General features: G+C 47.1%; 1 protein-coding gene across 1 annotated transcript in view; it reads left to right on the top strand.

The window, feature by feature from the left end:
- Positions 1-19,253, top strand: part of LOC116991215 (arginyl-tRNA--protein transferase 1-like) — a 70,840-nt gene that overhangs the window by 21,989 nt on the left and 29,598 nt on the right. Inside the window, exon 2 of the mRNA XM_033049653.1 lies at positions 16,938-17,001. Within this exon, the coding sequence (XP_032905544.1) occupies positions 16,938-17,001 (64 nt within the window). The remainder of the gene's footprint in view (positions 1-16,937; positions 17,002-19,253) is intronic.

Here is a 19,253-nt window from a genome sequence, read left to right as displayed (position 1 = left end):
CAGCCATCAGGCTATTAAACCTGGCTCGGACAAAACTCTGATTATTAATAACCACTTTCTGTTATTTGCACTTTACCAGTTTATTTATTCATGTGTGTATATATTTATATTATGGTATATGGACACATTTATCTGTTTTGTAGTAAATGCCTACTATTTTCTGTGTGCTTAAGCAAAGCAAGAATTTCATTGTCCTATACAGGGACACATGACAATAAACTCACTTGAACTTGAACTTGTATTCCTATTGCATTAGGTTGTTGTATCCATACGGAAGTTGGGGTAATACATATCATGGGTGGAGAATTGGTGAAAAGAGTGAAAGCAGGGCCTACGAATAAATAGATTTTCTTCAGATTATCTGGAGCTTTTTTCAGTTCTGCTGTAGGGTCCAGAACCTAAAATGTACATGGTCTGAAGACGGGTCTCGACCCGAAACGTCACCTATTCCTTCTCTCCAGAGATGCTGCCTGTCCCGCTGAGTTGCTCCAGCTTTTCGTGTCTATCTGTGGTGTCTCTTTCTATCATTTTGCATTCTATTTAACTACCATTCAGGAGTTGGCCACCTAGCCCATCATTCTGCATGACCATAGCTGATCTATGCTGGCCCAACCTCCCTCTGTCCCAGTTCTCCCTTCCTTCAATCATCTATCTCTTTCCACCGATGTTCCCTGACCTGCTGAGTGTTCCCAATGTCTTGTTTTTATCTCAGATTTCCAGCATCTGCACTTTTTGTTTGACCTTCCTCATCTTAGAGAATGTTGACTCCTCGAGAGGCAGGTCACCTGCTCCAACTGTTCCCATTGAAATATGCTTTCATGTTCATAAGTCATGGGAGTGGTATTAGGCCATTCAGTCCATCGAGTCTACACCGCCATTCAATCATGGCTGTTCTATCAATCGGGCCTTCTCCCCGTAACCCTGCACATCGGAAGTCCCCTCACAATTCTACGCACTTTACTTTCTTCGAGGTTCCAGATTTTGCCACCATGTTTAGCCTGAAGCTACATCAACTCCTTCTTTAGCCTAACAACTCAATGTATGAGGACATTTATTTTGATTTATCTTCATTCTCTTGAGACAATTTAAATTTAGTTTAGTTTAGCGCTACAGAGCTGTAACAGGCCCTTCAGCCCACTGAGCCCGCGCCGACCAGCGATCCCCATACGCTAACTAGCACTATCCTACACACTAGGGACAATTTACAATTTTACCATAGACAATTAACCTGTACGTCTTTGGAGTGGAAGAAAACCCACGTGGTCACGGAGAAAACGTGCAAACTCCATACAGACAGCATGCGTAGTCAGAATCAAACCCAGGTCTCAGTTGCTGTAAGGCAGCAACTCTACCGCTGCGTCACTGTGCCATCTCATTGGAAGACAAAGAAATTGTAAAATGAAAATAAGAACACTGAGGATATTGGGGATCTGAAATAAAAATATTGACTGCTGGACTTGCAAGCGGCATAGATTTGAACCAGCATCTCTATGGATAGTGATGTACAACCTGCTTCTTCCTACTCCCATTGTTGCCTCCAGTATTTGTGGCATGTGGATGTGGCAGCACTACTACTTCTTCTTTTGTGTGGCGTGCACAGCCTAAAGTTGTTGGACAACTTGTTCTATTTGATCTTCTGTTTGTGCACGTCGAGTTGATTGCATTAGTCGAAACAGGGTGGACCACGTGAAGGTTGCAATCTTCCACCCCGGCAGCACTACATAGCTTTGATCTGAGCTGTTGTTCTATTTATAGCATGCTGTTTGTTCTGCTTAACAGCCATGTTGTCCTTTGGTTCAAACACTTATATTTTCGGTTTCCCTGCTGTTGTTCCTGGTCTACATTCCAGCATGAATCAAGGTCGGGCCCCTTGCTTAACCCGGAGAGAATGATGGAGAGAAGGAATCCATGGATACTGAGATAATGCTGCTGTTGATGGTTCACATTTACCTCATAGCTATCCAGTTTTGAGGAACCAGATGTTCTAACACTACGCCGTCCAGCATACTGCCAGACAACGTGATGGAAGATGTTAGGCACAAAATGCTGGAGGAACTCAGTAGGTCAGGAAGCACCTCTGGAGAAAAGGAATAGGTGACGTTTCGGGTCAAGACCCTTCTTCAGACGAGTCCTCACTCTGAAGATGGGTCTCGATCCAATACTTCACCTATTCATTTTCTCCAGAGATTCTGCAGAGATTTTCTCCAGAGACACTGAGGTACTCCAGCTTCTTGTGTCTATCTTCGATGTAAACCAGCATCTGCAGTTCCTTCTTACACTGATGATGGATTTGGTTTTAGCATCATGTTCGGCACAGACATTGTGGGTCGAAGGGCCTGTTTCTGAGCTGTACTGTTCTATGTCCTCCATCCACCTATCTCAAAGACAGCCTGGCAGCTGTACTGTAGTCAGCGGTGATGTTATTGAAACAGTATTAGTAATGGTCATGAACATTTTCCACCCAGAGTCTTGCAGTACCTTCACTGCTCTCAGCACAGTATGGTGCATCAGTGGAAGTTGGTAAGAGTCATTTTTAGACATGCTGAATTTCCTTAGTCTCGTGAGAAAGTAAAGATGTTGGTGTGCTTTTTTGCGTATGGCTTCAACGTGGATGGTCTTGGACAGATCGTTGGTTACATTTACACCTACAATCTTGAAGCTCGTGACCATTTCTATTTAGGATAGGAGATACTTTATCATGATGGGGTGATAGGTGAAGATTGTGTGTTCAAAATATTGTGCTAGTGTCACAATGTTCCTTGATCTTGTTATGGCTATCACAACAGTGCAGTTAGTCAAACCACTGCCCCACAGTCCCAGAGACCCAGGGGTTCAATCCTGAGCTCGAGTGCTGTCTATGTGGAGTTTGCATGTTCGTGCTTCATCTGGATTCTCCGCTTTTCTCCCGCATCCCACAAAATGCAGGTTGGGGGGAGGGTTATTTGTCCACTATAATTTGCAAGGTGAATGGTAGAATGTGGGGAGAATTTCTCAAATTTCACTGTACTTTAATTGGTACATGTGTCAATAAACTGACCTCGAAACCTTGAATTTGTAAAAGGGATTAATATAGGAGAGGGATAAAATAGTAAGATTAAACGAGAACTTACCAGTTTGAAGTTTGATCTGTATTTTATGAGGAGTTACGATGAGGGATTACGTGAAGAACCCGCTCAGCGCGCATGCGCGGCATACTTCCAAGCAGCGGTGTGGAATCACAGATAAACACAGTTATTGAAGTAAACATAGTAAAGAAAAGGAGACATCAGTTATCAGTTTGACCTATATTATGAGGGTGGGAGCGGAGGGCACGTAATCCCTCATCGTAACTCCTCATAAAATACAGATCAAATTTCAAACTGGTAAGTTCTCGTTTAATCTTACTATTTTACTTCAGAGTCACGTGAGTGACTACGTGAAGACTTCAAAGCTCTGTGATTTCAAACCGCGTAACAGTTTTATTTCACTCACTGCCGAAGTTCTTGAGGGAGGAAGTGTGTTATCGTAACCAACCAATGAATCTGTTTTTCGTTAAAACAAAAATGGTATTTAGTAACAATAACAAATTAAATTGCTCCCCCGGGCTTTAATTAAATATTTGCAGTTTGTAAAAAATTTCTGCAAACAAGTCAGGTTTCGTCAATGGCTTATTGTAAAAAATTTTGAATGTCGTTTCCCTCGACCATTCTGCTGTCGTCAGAATATGGTCAACCAGTACGTCCATTCTTTCGGCCGTTGATGTAGACGCTGCCCTGGTGGAATGAGATTTGAAAAAAGTTAGTCTATTCCGGCAGCCTTTAGTACCTGCTTGAGCCATCTTGCAATGGTTTGGCTCGTTACCCGGCCATGAGGTTTTTTGTGGCTGACCCATAAGGCTTTTTCACTCCCTCTGATGTTATAGGTTGTGTCTATATAATATAGTAGATAGGTCATGACACACAACCGCGGCTCTGGCGGGTAAGCCCGGAACACCACAACTGGATTGGCTATACCTGGCCTGCTCTGTTCTACCAGACCCTGGATGATGAACAAGATCTGGTCTGGGGTGGTCACCATGTTGTCCAGTCGCAATCGATGTAGTGACTGGACCCTCTGAGTGGATACAAGTGCCATCAACATGAGCGTTTTCAGGGTAGTTTGTTTGAGGCTGAGGGATCTGGCTGGTGGCCATCCCCTGAGGTACGTCAGGACCACACTGACATCCCATAAATGGGTATACCTTGGTCTAGGGGTTTGATGTTATAGATGCCCTTCATTAATTTGACCACCACTGGATGGGATCCCATCGGCTGTTGTCCTGGTGCTGGTTTCAAATAAGCAGACAGGGCACTCCTTGCTGTGTTGACGGCACTGTAGCTGATTCCTCTTTGTGGTGTAGGTAGGCCAGGAACTCCAGTGCGTTGGTGACTGTTGCTGTTGTGCACGTGGTCCTTGTTTCCTGGCAGTACTTCTCGCATTTCTTGATGCTGGTTAAGTACTGCTTCTTAGTGGATTACTGGGAACCATGGCTGTGTAGGCCAGTCGGGTACTATCAAACCCTGATGCAGAGTCCATCTGTATTTTTCGTAGTACCTGACTGATGAGGCAGAAGGGAGGGAAAACATAGAAGAAGGAATTTCCCCAATCTAGCGTGAAGGCATCTACTACCGCTGCTGCCTCTGGGTCTGGTTCCCAAGCGACATGCATAGGTATCTGGTGATTTAGCCGTGATGCAAATAAATCGATATCTGGCGTGCCATATAGCTTGATAATTTTTGCAAATACTTTGGGTTTTACATCCATTCGATGTTGTCATTGAATTTGCGTGACCTGGTGTCTGCCACTGTATTTAGCTTACCTGATAGGTAAGTTGCTGACAGCCAAATATGTCTTTTTGACACACCATTGCCAAATTGTGTTGACCAATTTGTCGCATGATAATGATTTTATGCCTCCCATATGGTTAATGTAGGCCACCACCGTAGTATTATCCATTTGTAACCGTACATGCAGTGATGCATATTTGATGTATATGCTTTTAATCCATAAAAGGCACCCAACATCGCTGAATAATTAATGCCCCGTGTAAGTAGTAATGATGACTTTAGGTTAGTCCATCTACCACCTGTTAGATAATGATAGGGCTGAAACTATGCCAACTGTTTTGATATAGTTTCAGTGGGTAATTTCATGACCCGATCATAATGACCTGCATGATATTTTAATGCCTGTACCTTTGCTCTTTGTAGATTTTATAATGCAATGGTCCGAATTGTGTAGCCAGGAATGCTGCTACCATTTTCCCACTTACTCTTGCTACTTGTCGAATAGTTGGTTGCTCGTTGACCATTAAATTGTGGCATAATTGTGCCAATTCAACCGTTTTGTCTTTTGGTAAAGTTACAGTCATATGGACTGAATTAATTGTGAAGTCTAAGTAGTCCATGATAGTGGATGGCTTCAACTTTGATTTATCTGGATGTAAAACAAACCCCAGGGTTTCGAAAACTGTTTTGTAGCTGAAAAACAGCTGACATAGCCAATTCCATGGTCTTCTTATTAGTTTTGCCAGGGCTGGTTTTAGTAACTTGATGAATAACCTTGAGCTGATGTTACCCCATGGGGTAATGCTTTAACTGTCATAGTTGCCCCATCCAGGTGAATTTTAGGTATCTGCGTAGATCCTTTTGAATGGGTACTGAATAGTAAGCATATTTGAGGCCAATGCTTGCCATAAAGTATCCTTTGAAATTAGATTCCTTATTTTACATATTCTTGTAGGCACCAGACCCACCTACCTCCATGGATATGGGCATTTCTTCTGTCTCTTCCCAGACCAGCGAGTCTGGCGCGTTGTCTGACGTGGCAGTGATGTTGGGGGGTGGCGCATTTTCCATGGGGTCCTGCTCTGGGCCGTGGTCTAAAAGACTCTCGGGCATAAAAATGCGGTCCCCGAGCTTTCACCAGTCCCATATGGTAGACGTCGACTGGTGGACGCGATGGGGTGCTGCCGCTTGGGTATTGTATTTTTGGGGTTTGCTCGTCCTGGGGCCTGCCCTCATGAGGCCGAAAGTTTTTATTCCCATGAGGTTTTTTGCCAAAGAGTTGTGAGGCTGACTCAGTGGCTGGGGTTTAGCACAACCCAAATTCGGGATTTAGGGCAGGTCTTATGATTTATATACGGAGGTAATTTATCTCGCTCTGCGTGTTGCACAACAGTGCGAGAGTGATTTGTTAGTTAGTGGTCATCTCCGTATTGTCCACAGAAAATGAGCAAATGGTGTGATGGCTGACGTCAGGAGCCTTAGGATCCGCTGCAGTATCAGCTCCTGGTCCGAGTATTTGTCCCGACGTACCCCCAGATTTGGCTGTTGAGTGCCGGCACTTTGAAGGACTATAATTAATTTGAGCTGTACATTTTAAGCCTTATTAACCACCTGCTCCTGTAGGTGCCTGTCGGAGAGGTGGTCAACACTGGTCGTTAGTTTTTAGGCTCTAATGGCCTTCCTGCACGTGGGGTAGCCACGTAGCGGTCCACACACACCCAGCAGCTCTTCCTGTTCCTGCACCCCTGGCATACTCCCGAATTCTTCAGCCAGCGACCCCCTCTTCATGACCAGCCCAGCCCTGGTCACCCCAAAGCTAACCACACTAAGGAGGAAGCGATGGGCAGTGCCTAGGCACTGTGGAGGGTATGCCTGAACACTCCAACGAGACTGCCCCTCACGTAGCGTGTCTCGCAGGAGCTCCTGTTCCAGGAGCCGCTCCAGCGGCTCAGGCGGCTGTCTCCCATGCGGGTGGAGAGACGTCCCCTCCGACAAGTCGGAAGCCACCGGCCGGATGCCTCTTCGGATGGCTAAATATCCAGCCCGCAGCTCAGGCACTAGCGGGACTGGGCTCGGCGCGGTGATGGGGATAGCGGAGCGCCCGGTAATTGTTCCTACCGCCTGTTGCTGCCCCCCCCTGCAATGGAACGCTCCTCCGCTGGAGTCGAGCGGGGGACAGGTTCTTCTAGAGCTTTTGTGCCTTGTAGAAGCGAGAGCGCCCCTCAAGCAGCGCGTCTCGCAGGCACCTGCTCCGAGAGCCGCTTCAGCGGCTCAGGCGGCTCTCTCCCCCCCCCCCGTGCGGGTGGAGAGACGTCCCGTCCGAAATCGGGAAAAACACCTGCCGGATGCCTCTTCGGGTGGCTATGCATCCAGCCCGCTGCTCAGGTACTAGCGGGCTGGGCTCAGCACGGTGTCGGGGAATTGCGGAACACCGGGTAAACGCTCCTATCGCCTGTTGCTGCCCCCCTCCCCGACGGAAAACGTTCCTCCTCGAACGGGGAACAGTTTTGTTCCAGAGCCTTTTTCTCTGCCTGTAAAGCACAAGCAGAAAAAGGCTCCCCTGTAATAGAAACCCGACCTCAGGGTGCTCACCTGACGGTCCGTTTCATTCTGTAGCGGGAGCGCCTAACTCCCGCTGCAGCCGCTGTTGCACTGCTGGCGTTAATGCCGCGCATGCGCGCTGAGCGGGTTCTTCACGTAGTCACTCACGTGACTCCGAAGTAAAATTGGTTGTTGGTATGGAATTGGTGGACCCAAGGACCTGCTTCCCTGCTGTATCAGCCGGCAACTGTACGACGCTCAATAAGGTGGTTCTAATAATTTTGGCACAGATCCACAAAAGTGTATGAGGCAAACTTTGTTTGGGTGTGTCTTTGCTGTATCTGAATCTGGATCTGGTATCGAAGTCAATGCCAGATGGACAGGCAGGAAAGGCATGTTAGACAGGCTGGGTGTTGGAAGCCAGCACGTTCTTTACGTGAGAACCTGCCCAAAGTATTGTGAGGTCTTCCGTCTTTTTCACACGTCATGTCCTTTCTACTGCTTGCCCGATGTGCCCTGTGGGTTGGGGGCATGATCAAGCTGAGGGTGATGGTGGAGATGGAAATCCTGTAGCAAGGATAATTTCTTAACTCGGAGGCCACTTTACTGAGTAAGAAAGAACTGCAGATGCTGGTTTAAATCAAAGGTAGACACAAAATGCTGGAGTGACTCAGCGGGTGAGGCAGCATCTCTGGAGAGAAGAAATGGGCTACATATAAATGTCACCTAAACTGAAAATGGAGCAATTACATTTTTACATGCAGCAGTATAACAGGGTCAGTAAATAAAGTACTCATAGATAACATTATAAACAAAAAAAGAGTTAATTAAATTAAAAATATATATATTAGTGTAAAACACGGGTGGCACGTTGGCACCGCAGTAAAATTGCTGCTTTACAGCATCAGTGACCCAGGTTCAATACTGACCACAGGTGCTGTCTGTGACTGCGTGGGTTTTCAATAGACAATAGACAATAGGTGCAGGAGTAGGCCATTCGGCCCTTTGAGCCAGCACCACCATTCATTGTGATCATGGCTGATCATCCCCAATCAGTACCCCGTTCCTGCCTTCTCCCCTGACTCAATTATTTTTAAGAGCCCTATCTAGCACTTTCTTGAAAGCATCCAGAGAACCTGCCTCCACTGCCCACTGCAGAGAATTCCACAGATTCACCACTCTCTGTGAGAAAAAGTGTTTCCTCGTCTCCGTTCTAAATGGCTTACTCCTTATTCTTAAACTGTGGCCCCTGGTTCTGGACTCCCCCAACATTGGGAACATGTTTCCTGCCTCTAGCGTGTCCAAACCCTTAACAATCTTATATGTTTCAATGAGATACCCTCTCATCCTTCTAAACTCCAGAGTGTACAAGCTCAGCCAGCTCCATTCTCTCAGCAGATGACAGTCACACACTCTTCCACACTTCCTTCCACACTCCTAAGACGTGCAGGTTTGTAGGTTAATTGGCTTCGGTAAAAATTGTAAATTGTCCCCAGTGTGTAGGATAGTGTTAGTGTACGGGATGGGGTGGAAGATTGCAACCTTCACGTGGTCTGCCCTGTTTCGACGAATGCAATCAACTCGGCGTGCACAATCAAATAAGATCAAATAGAACAAGTTGTCCTACAATTTTAGGCTGTGCACGCCATACGCAAGAAGAAGAAGTGTACGGGATGAATGCTGCTCGTTGCAGACTCGGTGGGCTGAAGGACAAGTTTCCCTGCAGTATCTCTAAACCAAACTAAACCAAAACTACAAACCTAAAGTCCCCAGTGCAACCAAGAGAGTTTGTGGTTTTGCAGTTTAGTTGGAGTTTATTTAGTAATTTAGTTTGTGAACCTTTCAAAACCAGGGCGATGAAAGCTACAGCCAAGAATGCGTCTCCAGTGTGGTCATTGTTTAATAGGAAAGAAGATTAGACTTTATTGCCTTCCATCACAGTGAGGAATGTGGGGAATCCACTGTGGTGGATGTTTATGTCAGGTTTACGTAGTTGTGTGTCGTGTTGCTTTTTTTGGTTTGGCTGTATGGTAAATCGAGTTTCACTACCTTAATTGGTACACGTAATAATAAAATATCTTTGAACCTTTTGTGCAGTCAAGCACCATGTCGCACACCGAGATAATGACCACATTACCTGCTCTATTGATGGTGGTTGGGGGCTATTGGTTGCCTAGGATACCGTGAGAATGTGCCAGCGACCCGCTGCCTGTGAAAGCAAGGCTTGTGCTCAAGTGGGACTTGCACTGCCTGTAAATGTGAGCGAGCTTCATTTGTGAATCAAAGAAATGGAACCTGTGGCAATCTAATGCGCAACTGGGTCTAAATATGAATGGGAAAAGGAACGTTTCAGTCAAAAAGGCGGAACTGTGTCATAGTTCTGCTTGTCACTAGTGCGTCATGATGGGAAGCTTCCCCTTCTACACTGAAGAGTACGTCTGACAGCACGACAGGCTTGCAAGGAGAAATTGTATCTTCTGCAGAAGTAAAAGAAGAGGAAGCCACAATGTGTGGAAGGCTGTGTCCAGAGACACGTATGTGTCATTGTGGCAAATATCAAAACAGAAAAGGATGCAGACACTCAGCAGGTCAGGCAGCATCTGAAATAGAAAAGTTAATGTCTTGTGTTAGAACGATGAAGGGTCCCAGACCTGAAACATGAACTGTTTCTCTCACCACAGATGCTGCCCGACTTGTTGAGTCATCCTGCATTTTCAGGTTTTTTTTCAGATACCCAACGTCTGCAGTCTTTAACATTTTCATCGACAAAGGTTTGACTTGATCAAAAATCAAGGGCGGAGGTCAGGATTGAACCCGGGTCAGTGGTGTGAGTGGCTCTACCAGTGTGCCATTCGCAGGTGGAACCAGCAGCCCAAAGTGTCTGTGTGTGAGGTATATGGAAATAGCTTCAGGCATCAAACCCAAAGCAAACTTGGATATCTACTGCATAAGTAGGTTAACCTATGATGTGTGTTTGTTGGCAATGGGCCTGTACTCGCTGGAGTTTAGAAGAATGAGGGGGGGACCTCATTGAAACATACAGTATAGAGAAAGGCTTGGATAGAGTGGATGTGGAGAGGATGTTTCCACTAGTGGATGAGTGTAGGACTAAGGTCATAGCCTCAGAATTAAAGGACGTTCTTTTAGGATGGAGATGAGGAGAATTTATTTTAGTCAGAATGTGGTGAATGTGGAATTCTTTGCTACAGAAGGCTGTGGAGGCCGTCGGTGGATATTTTTAAGGCAGAGATAGATTCTTGATTAGTACAGGTGTCAGAGGTTATGGGGAGAAGGCAGGAGAATGGGGTTAGGAGGGAGAGATGGAACAGCCATGATTGAATGGCGGAGTAGACTTGATGGGCTGAATGGCCTAATTCTGCTCCAATCACTATGACCTTATTACTCTGATCTAGAACTCACCTCCACAGGGACTCCATCAAAACCACTGCCTTGTAGTAATATGAAAGTTGTTAAAGGCCGCAGTAATGCCATTTGGAAACACATGCATTAGACTTTCAGTTTAATCCAGCCAGTTCACTATCTGCCAACTGGCTACAAGGACCATCCACAGAAAGGGTCCAACACAAACTGACTCTGATTCCCACCATCCATTGGCACGCAACACAAACCAAGATCTTTTCCTTTTGATTTTACCACAAGTTTGAAACTCACTGATAAACTTTCAATGATATCAAGAAGGTTACCGTTCGAGCTGAATCCTTGTGATATAATTGCTAACCATTTTAACTTCCCATTCCATTCCCACACTGGCCTTTGTGTCCTGGGCCTCCTCCATTGCCAGAGTGAGGCCACACGCAAACTGGAGGAACATACCTCATATTCCTCTTGGGAAATTTACAGCCCAACAGTATGAACATTGAATGTTCAAATTTTAAGTTACGTCTAACACCCCCCCCCCCCCCCCCCCCCCCCCCCCCCTCTGTGTCCCACATGGACGTACCAATTTTTCCCCTCCCCCTCTCCTTACATTCCTTCCTCTGGCTTCACAATTTGCAACTCCTCAATTCGTTTGTCTCACGCCTTCTGTTCTAATATCTGGCCTTTGTTCCAATCATCTGCCTATCGAAATCCCCGCTCACCTATGTCCACATTTTAACGACCATGCTTTGTCCCGCCTCTCCTCTCTCCCATCCCCGCCCACCACAATCAGTCTGAAGGAAGGTTTCGCCCCGAAATGTCACCTTTGCATGTTCTTCAAAAATGCTGCCTGACCCGCTGAGTTAATCGAACACTTTGTGTCCTTTCTGTAAACCAGTATCTGCAGTTCCTCGTTTCTAGATATAATTGTGTTAGTTTAATGGAAGGAAACCATATAAAAGTTGCATCTGCATTATAGTTTATTCTAACCCTTTTATTTGTGTGTTTGTGGTGACCAATGCAGCAGGAAATAAAACTGTAACCATAACAACACAACTACTCTGCTGACCCAGCAAGCATGAATGTAGTTGATGTGCAGCAGTCTAGGTGTGACGTATGCAAACCTATTTATATTTGTGAATGCAGTTTAAGATTCTTTAGATGCCATGCAAACTCTACATGCGTTGGGCCACCTATGCAGACTGGGTACTTGCAATGTCTGCATCTTTGAAACATTGAAGAAAGAGCACAAAGTCTTGGATTTACATGTGGCACTGTGATCTTCACGGAGTCAGGATAGACAATGAGGTACTGTGGTCATTGTCACAATGTGGTGGAAACTACAGCAGAAAGCCATAATGATCAGATCAGTTCGCTTTTGATGATGTAGATCAAAATCATGAGGCAGCGTGCCGAGAGTATTTGTACGCCTCCATCGCAGGGCACCAGGTTTAATGATTCACTGAAGCGCAGGAGGATACGAGGTGATCTTATAGAGGTGTATCTGATCATAAGAGGAATAGGTTGGGTAAATGCACAGAGTCGTTTACCCAGAGTAGGGCAATCAAGAACCAGAGAACATAGGTTTAAGGTGAGGAGGGAAAGATTTAATAGGAACTTGAGAGGTAACATTTTTACACAAAGGGTGCTAGGTATATGGAAAGAGCTGCCGGAGGAGGTAGTTGAGGGAGGTACTATCACAAAGTTTAAGAAAAAGTTAGACAGGTACATGGATAGGATTAGTTTAAAGGGATATGAGCAGGTGGGACTAGTGTAGAGGGGGCATGCTGGTCGGCTTGTGAAAGTTGGGCCGAAGGGCCTCCTTCCATGCTGTATAACTCCATGACCTTATTACACCGCAGTTGACTACCAGCATAAATTTTTAAGACAAATTATTTGTGCCTCCGATTGGACCATTTGTACATTAATGAGACAGAAATAAAGCATTTGTGCATGTTTTGAAGTGCCACTCATTGGGAAATTGACCTGGGCATTTCCTTTCATGGTTCATCCAAACTCTGATGTCATTTCCCATCATACGTTGTGCACGTGATGACATCATTAACACACATGTTTGCCCAAGTTACTTTCTGATAGAAATTGCATCATCGGATGGTCATTTTTAACACGCCGTTTTAAAGATGCAGTATGGAAACAAGCCCTTCGGCCCATCGAGTCCACGCCAGCCATTGGTCACTTGTTCACACTTGTGAATACTTGGCCAATAAACTTACTTACTTACTTACTTAAGGCCCTGTCCCACTTTCCCGAGTTACTCACGAACTCTCCCGAGTTTTCCCCTTGATTTGAACTCGGGGAATTACGGTAATAGCCGTTCGTAGGTACTCGGGGCTATTGTTTTACCTCGTGGACATTTTTCAACATGTTGAAAAAACGTCCCGACTTACCTGATGCCCCGAGTTCCTACACTCGCTACAACACATCTACGGACTCCTACGGGCTCGCTACCGACATTACCCGACATTCCCCAAGTTCGAATCAAGGGGAAAACTCGGGAGAGTTCGTGAGTAACTCGGGAAGGTGGGACAGGGCCTTTACTTTTATGTTCTCCCACTTCCTCGTGCACTCCCTACTGGGGCCAATTCCCTGGGGTCAATTAACCTACAGTCCCTCGCGTCTTTGGGATGAAGGAGGAAACCGGGGCACCTGGAAGAAACCAATGCAGTCACAGGAAGAACGTGCAAACTCTACACTGACAGCATCCACAAATTGACATACTCCACTAGTCAGAATTGAACCCGGGTCTCTGGTGCTGTGAGGCAGCAGCTCTACCAGCTTCACCACTGCCTTGCTCCTTAATGAAACTAACTCAGAGTTTCCCCATAAACCTTATTTAAATTTTACTTTTTCTTTCACCCACCCATTATAACATTGAAAAACTGATTGCAGATAGCACAGAGCTTAGACTGATGCAACAAAGTACCTTTGGGCCCCAGAGACCTGGACCTGTGGCACCTATGCTGCTACTTCTTATGGGAGCTGGAGGAACAATGTGCAGCCTGGGGTCAAAGGATTATGGGTCAGAGGTCCCAGTCTGCGGCCCTGTGTGTCTTTACACCTCTTTGTGAAGGAAGGAAACAGGCCCTTCGGCCCACCGAGTCCACGCCGACCAGCAATCGCCTAGTATACTAGAACTATGTCACTAGGGACAATTTCCAATTTGACAGTGGCCAATTAACCTACAAACCTGCAGGTCTTTGGAGTGTGGGAGGAAACTGGAGCGCCCGGAGAAAGCTCACACTGTTGCAGGAAGAACGTACAAACTCTGTAGTCAGTACCCATAGTTGGGATCGAACCCGGGTCTGTGGCACTGTGAGACAGCAGCGCTAACGTTGCTCCATCGTGCCATTTCCTCTTCTGCCGGCAAGTAGCACTGTAACCCCTGTTGATCACCATGGTCAGTCACTGGCTGTGGTGTTGAGGGCTCCCTATTCCCTAACCTAAGACATGGGAGCAGAATTAGGCCATTCGGCCCATCGAGCCTTCTCCAGCATTCGATCATGGATGATCTATTTTTCCCCCTCTCAACCCCATTCTCCTGCCCTCTCCACATAACCTTTTACACCCATACTAATCATCCTTCCACCACACTTCCCATCACCCCATTTCTCTAATTCACATGGCAAACTGTGTGCCACCAAACCAATGAGATGGGTGTGGTGAGCTCAGGAATTGTTGGAGCAGACCGCAAGAATTTAAGTGTTATGTAGTGTTCAAGAGCGATCGCTATCACTATACACAGCAAATTTGCCGCAGTCAGTTGGCTTAGTCTTTTGGTGACCACTGATCTGGCGTTAGGGCAAAACATTGTGCCAAATGTGGGTGAAAAGCACTTTCCATGCAGTGACCTTTTCTTTGTTGTAGTAGTAAGAGCATGAAACCGTCCCCGTCCGTTTCCTGTGAGTAACACTGGCGATAAATAGTATAGGAAAGAGCTGCAGATGCTGGTTTACATCGGATAGGCACAAAAAGTTGGAATAACTCAGCGGGTCAGGCAGCATCTCTGGAGGAAAGGAAGAGGTGATGTTTCGGGTCGAGAGTTTTCTTCAGAAGGGTCTGAAGAAGGGTTTTGGTCCGAAACACCACCTATTCCTTTCCTCCAGAGATTCTGCCTAACCCACTGAATGACTCCAGCTTTGTGTGTCTATCACTGGCGATAAACACAGCCCTGCTTTGCAAAAACCTCCTCCTGGTGAACTACTGACGGTCTCAATTACATCAATTTTGCTTCCAGGTTTTATTTTTAAATTACTAGGCAACTTGATTTTTTGAAGCCAGCTCCAGAGGGCACAGACTGTGGGAAGTCTGGGAACAGAGGGACGTCTGTTCAATGTTAAGATCAGTTCCTTTGGTCTGCTGCAACTTGCGGCTGGTGGGCAAACAGTTGTTCTGAATGACCTGTGTCTGGTAGCCCTGGTTATGGCTTTAGAGTTGGGCGTGAATACAAATGTTGCTCTTTGTACTTCTGGCTATAACCACCGCCCCTCGTAAGGCCCTGTGTGGCCCGACAATCTCTGTGTTAATGTTGGCAAAGAGTTCAAAGCGCTCGTGTTTAGAAGCTCTGCCACTGGATGTGTGAAGATGAGAACATTGTAAAACATAACAGTCCAAACTTTTAATATCTGCATTACAAATATGACTCGTGCACTCGAGCTGTTTACTGCTTGCTACTATGCTTCACTGCTGACTGGTTTTAGAAGAGATTCTAATACAGCGGCTGTGTAGGGAGGAACTGCAGATGCTAGTTTACACCGAAGAGAGACACAAAATGCTGGAGTAACTCAGCGGGTCAGGCTGCGTGTGTGGAGAGAATGAATGGGTGATGTTTTGGATCGAGACCTTCAGAAGAAGAAGAAGGCTGAAGAAGAGTCTGGACCCAAAACGTCACCCACCCCTTCTCTCCAGAGATACTGCCTGTCCCTCTGAGTTACTCCAGCATTTTGTGTCTATCTTCAAATATGGGGACTTATTAGTTTACGAATGACCAGACCTACGAGAATCTGACTTTGCGCAAATTCTCCCAGATTTTAGTAAATTCTTTTTTCAAGCTGTTAACGATAATATCATGACTCATGATATTCATTAATGTCCAGGTCCACTTCACTACTAACGTTGGCAAAAAGGTACAGGAGCCTGAAAACCGTACCAATCAGGCTCAAGAATAGCTTCCTCCAGGGAACTATATAATTCCTTCTATCCAGAGATGCTGCCTGTCCAGCTGAGTTATTCCAGCATTTTGTGTCTATCTTCAGTGTAAATCAACATCTGTAATTCCTTCCTACACAACGTTCTTAAACATAACATAACACTTAACCGCTACAACTATGAACTTCTATGGACTGTGAATTTGGTTGCACGATGGACTTCATTTATTTTCGTGGCGCTACTATTACAGATAATACTTTAATGATTTTTTTAAATTATATGCCTGTATGTATCTGTGTGTATTGCGTTTTCAGGCCTGTTAAGCTGCAGCATGAAATAATTTAATTATCCCGTTGTCAGTACGTATGAAAAATAAACTGGCTAGACACTTGACTCTTTAGAGATACAGAGTATAAACAGGCCCTTCGGCCCAGCGAGTCAATGCCGAACAGCGATCACCCCATATACTAGCATTATCCACTCACAACTTACAATTTACTGAAACCAATTGACCTGCAAACCTGAACTTCTTTGGAGTGTGGGAGGAAACCGAGGCACCCAGAGAAAACCCACGCAGTCACAGGGAGAACGTACAAACTCCATATAGGTAGCACCCGTAGACAGGATGGAACCCGAGTCTCTGGCGCTGTAAGGCAGCAACTCTAACGCTGCCCTGGCATCACACATCTACACACTAGGGACAATTTGATTAACCTACCAACCCATATGTTTCTGGGTTGTGGGGGGGGAAACCAATGAACCTGAGGGGAAAAGCCACAAAGTCACAGGGAGAACGTGCAAACTCCATACATGAGATCAGGATTGAATCTGGGTTTCATAGTTTATCTCACCCATTGCGTTAAAGCACACTTATGGAAGTTTTTGTTGAGAGCAGCAACTCCTCGACTTGCGTAAAGGGACGAGTTACGTAAACTCACATTTACGTAAGCGATTCTTGAAGCCCACTGACGTCCATGCGGTCTCCACCTCGGCTGGCCTTCAGCAGGAGTGCTGCCGTTAACTAAATGTCCATTCTTTGCTCCGCAGGTCTCATGGCTCACAAACTGTCTGTCCACGATTACCAGCTGCTGCTGAACAAAGGCTGGGTCAGGTGAGTGCTGGCAACATTGAATAGAGGCCCTGAGCGTTTATGGTGAAAGATTTGTAATCAACGTGCGGGAGAGTGAATGTTTGTGAATTCCTTAAACATGCAGAAGTCTGGTGTTTAAGTCCTACTCTGTGCTGCGTTTGCTTAGCTTGGTTGGAGTGACAATTAGTGGATAGAATGTAACGCAGGCAGCACTGCTGTTTATTTCCGTTCCTCTTGGGGGAATAACCTGCGTAGACGCACCAGAATTTCCTGCTCCTTGATCGTGAATGGATGGAGAGAAATAGCCTCAATCCAGTCATCAGAATCCTTCAGGGTCTGAGGAAGGGTCGTGACCCGAAACATCACCTATTCCTTTTCTCCAGAGATGCTGTCTGGCCTGCTAAGTTACTCCAGCTTTTTGTGTCTATCTTTTGTTATAAGAATAGTTTAGTTTGGTTTACTATTGTCGCGTATACCTAGGTCCAGTGAAAAGCTTTTTGTTGCATGCTATCCAGTCAAGAACAAAGACCATGCATACAATCAAGCCATCCACACTGAATAGATAAAGTTTAAAGGGTACAACATTTAGTGCAAAGATACAACTTTGAAGCCCAATAAAGTCTGATTGAGATGGTTCAAAGGTCTCCAATGAGGTAGATAGATAGATATGCCTTTACTGTCATTCAGACCGAAGTCTGAACGAAATTGCAGCGGTCATACATATTATACAATAAAAACAACAATAAACACATATTAACATCCACCACAGTGAGTCCACCCAGCATCTTCTCACTGTGATGGAGGCAAAAGTCTTAGGTCTCCAGTCTCTTCCCTCCTCTTCTCCCTCTGCGCTGAGGCGATACCCCCCGGGCGATGTTATAAATCAGTCCCGCGGCTCAAACACCGCGGCCCGGGGTGGTCGAAGCTGCCGCCCACCAGTCCTGCAGACGCAGCCGCTGGCCCGTGGCCGAACCCCGGACTCAGGCCACCACCGCCAGAACACCGTCCCAGCCACCCTCACGTGAGTATCGTGCCGTCTTCAGCCTCGGGCTGGGCCGCCCCCGACATGGGCGCCGAACCTCCCCCGGGCCGGGCCGCCCCGACATGGGCGTCGCTTCTTCCCCGGGCCGGGCCGCCCCGACTTGGGCGTCGCTTCTCCCCCCGGCCGGGCCGCCCCGACTTGGGTGTCGCTTCTCCCTCTGGCCGGGCTGCCCCGACTTGGGCGTCGCTTCTCCCTCTGGCCGGGCCGCCCCGACTTGGGCGTCGCTTCTCCCCCGGGCCGGGCCGCCCCGACTTGGACGTCGCTTCTCCCTCCGGCTGGGCCGCCCCGACTTGGGCGTCGCTTCTCCCTCTGGCCGGGCCGCCCCGACTTGGACGTCGCTTCTCCCTCCGGCTGGGCCGCCCCGACTTGGGCGTCGCTTCTCCCTCTGGCCGGGCCGCCCCGACTTGGGCGTCGCTTCTCCCCCGGGCCGGGCCGCCCCGACTTGGACGTCGCTTCTCCCTCCGGCTGGGCCGCCCCGACTTGGGCGTCGCTTCTCCCTCGGGCTGGGCCGCCCCGACATGGGCGCCGAACCTCCCTCGGGCTGCGAGCGCCGCACCTCCCCGAGCTCGGCCGCTCCGACGGGAGCCTCGTTCCACCCTTGGGCTGGCCGCCCTCTCGAGAGCGCCACAGCCTCTCACGGGAGCACTGTTCCAGCCCTGAGCTGGACCACCCTCACGGGAGCGAGCTCAGGGCGAGTCCTGACGGGCTCTGCCTCCGGAGCCTCGAGGTCATCAGCTCCATTAGGCCTCAGCGCAGACGGAGACAGAGAAGGGGAATACGACAAAAAAGTTGCATTCCCCCGCAGGGAGAGACTGCAAACCCCGTTTCAACCCCCCACCCCCCCCAAACAAAAACTAAAAACCAAAAACTAGACTAACCAAAACAAAATAAACAACACAAAAAGAACAAACAAACGGGACTGCCGGTGAGCCGCTGCAGCCAGGGCCGCGCCGCCACTCCGAATGGGAGGTCAGGTGAGTTCAGCACTCTAACTGATGAGGATTGATGAGAGGGATAATAACTAGCTGATGGTAATTGAAATGACCACATCTCTCGCCTTGTAGAGACCAGCCCTGTACCGATACCACAAGACAAAGAGGCCAGTGTTTGTATTTGGATTCTACCGTGCAAGGGCGGTAAAGACACTTTATGGAATTTCAAATTGTTATGGAGACTCAACTTGATCACTGATGTCAATTTAGGAAAGTAGCTTATTAAAGTTGCATGTCAC

This window comes from Amblyraja radiata, chromosome 33 (assembly GCF_010909765.2).
Source record: "Amblyraja radiata isolate CabotCenter1 chromosome 33, sAmbRad1.1.pri, whole genome shotgun sequence".
Classification (NCBI taxonomy): Eukaryota; Metazoa; Chordata; class Chondrichthyes; order Rajiformes; family Rajidae; genus Amblyraja; species Amblyraja radiata.
This window is presented reverse-complemented; position numbering and strand designations above follow the sequence as displayed.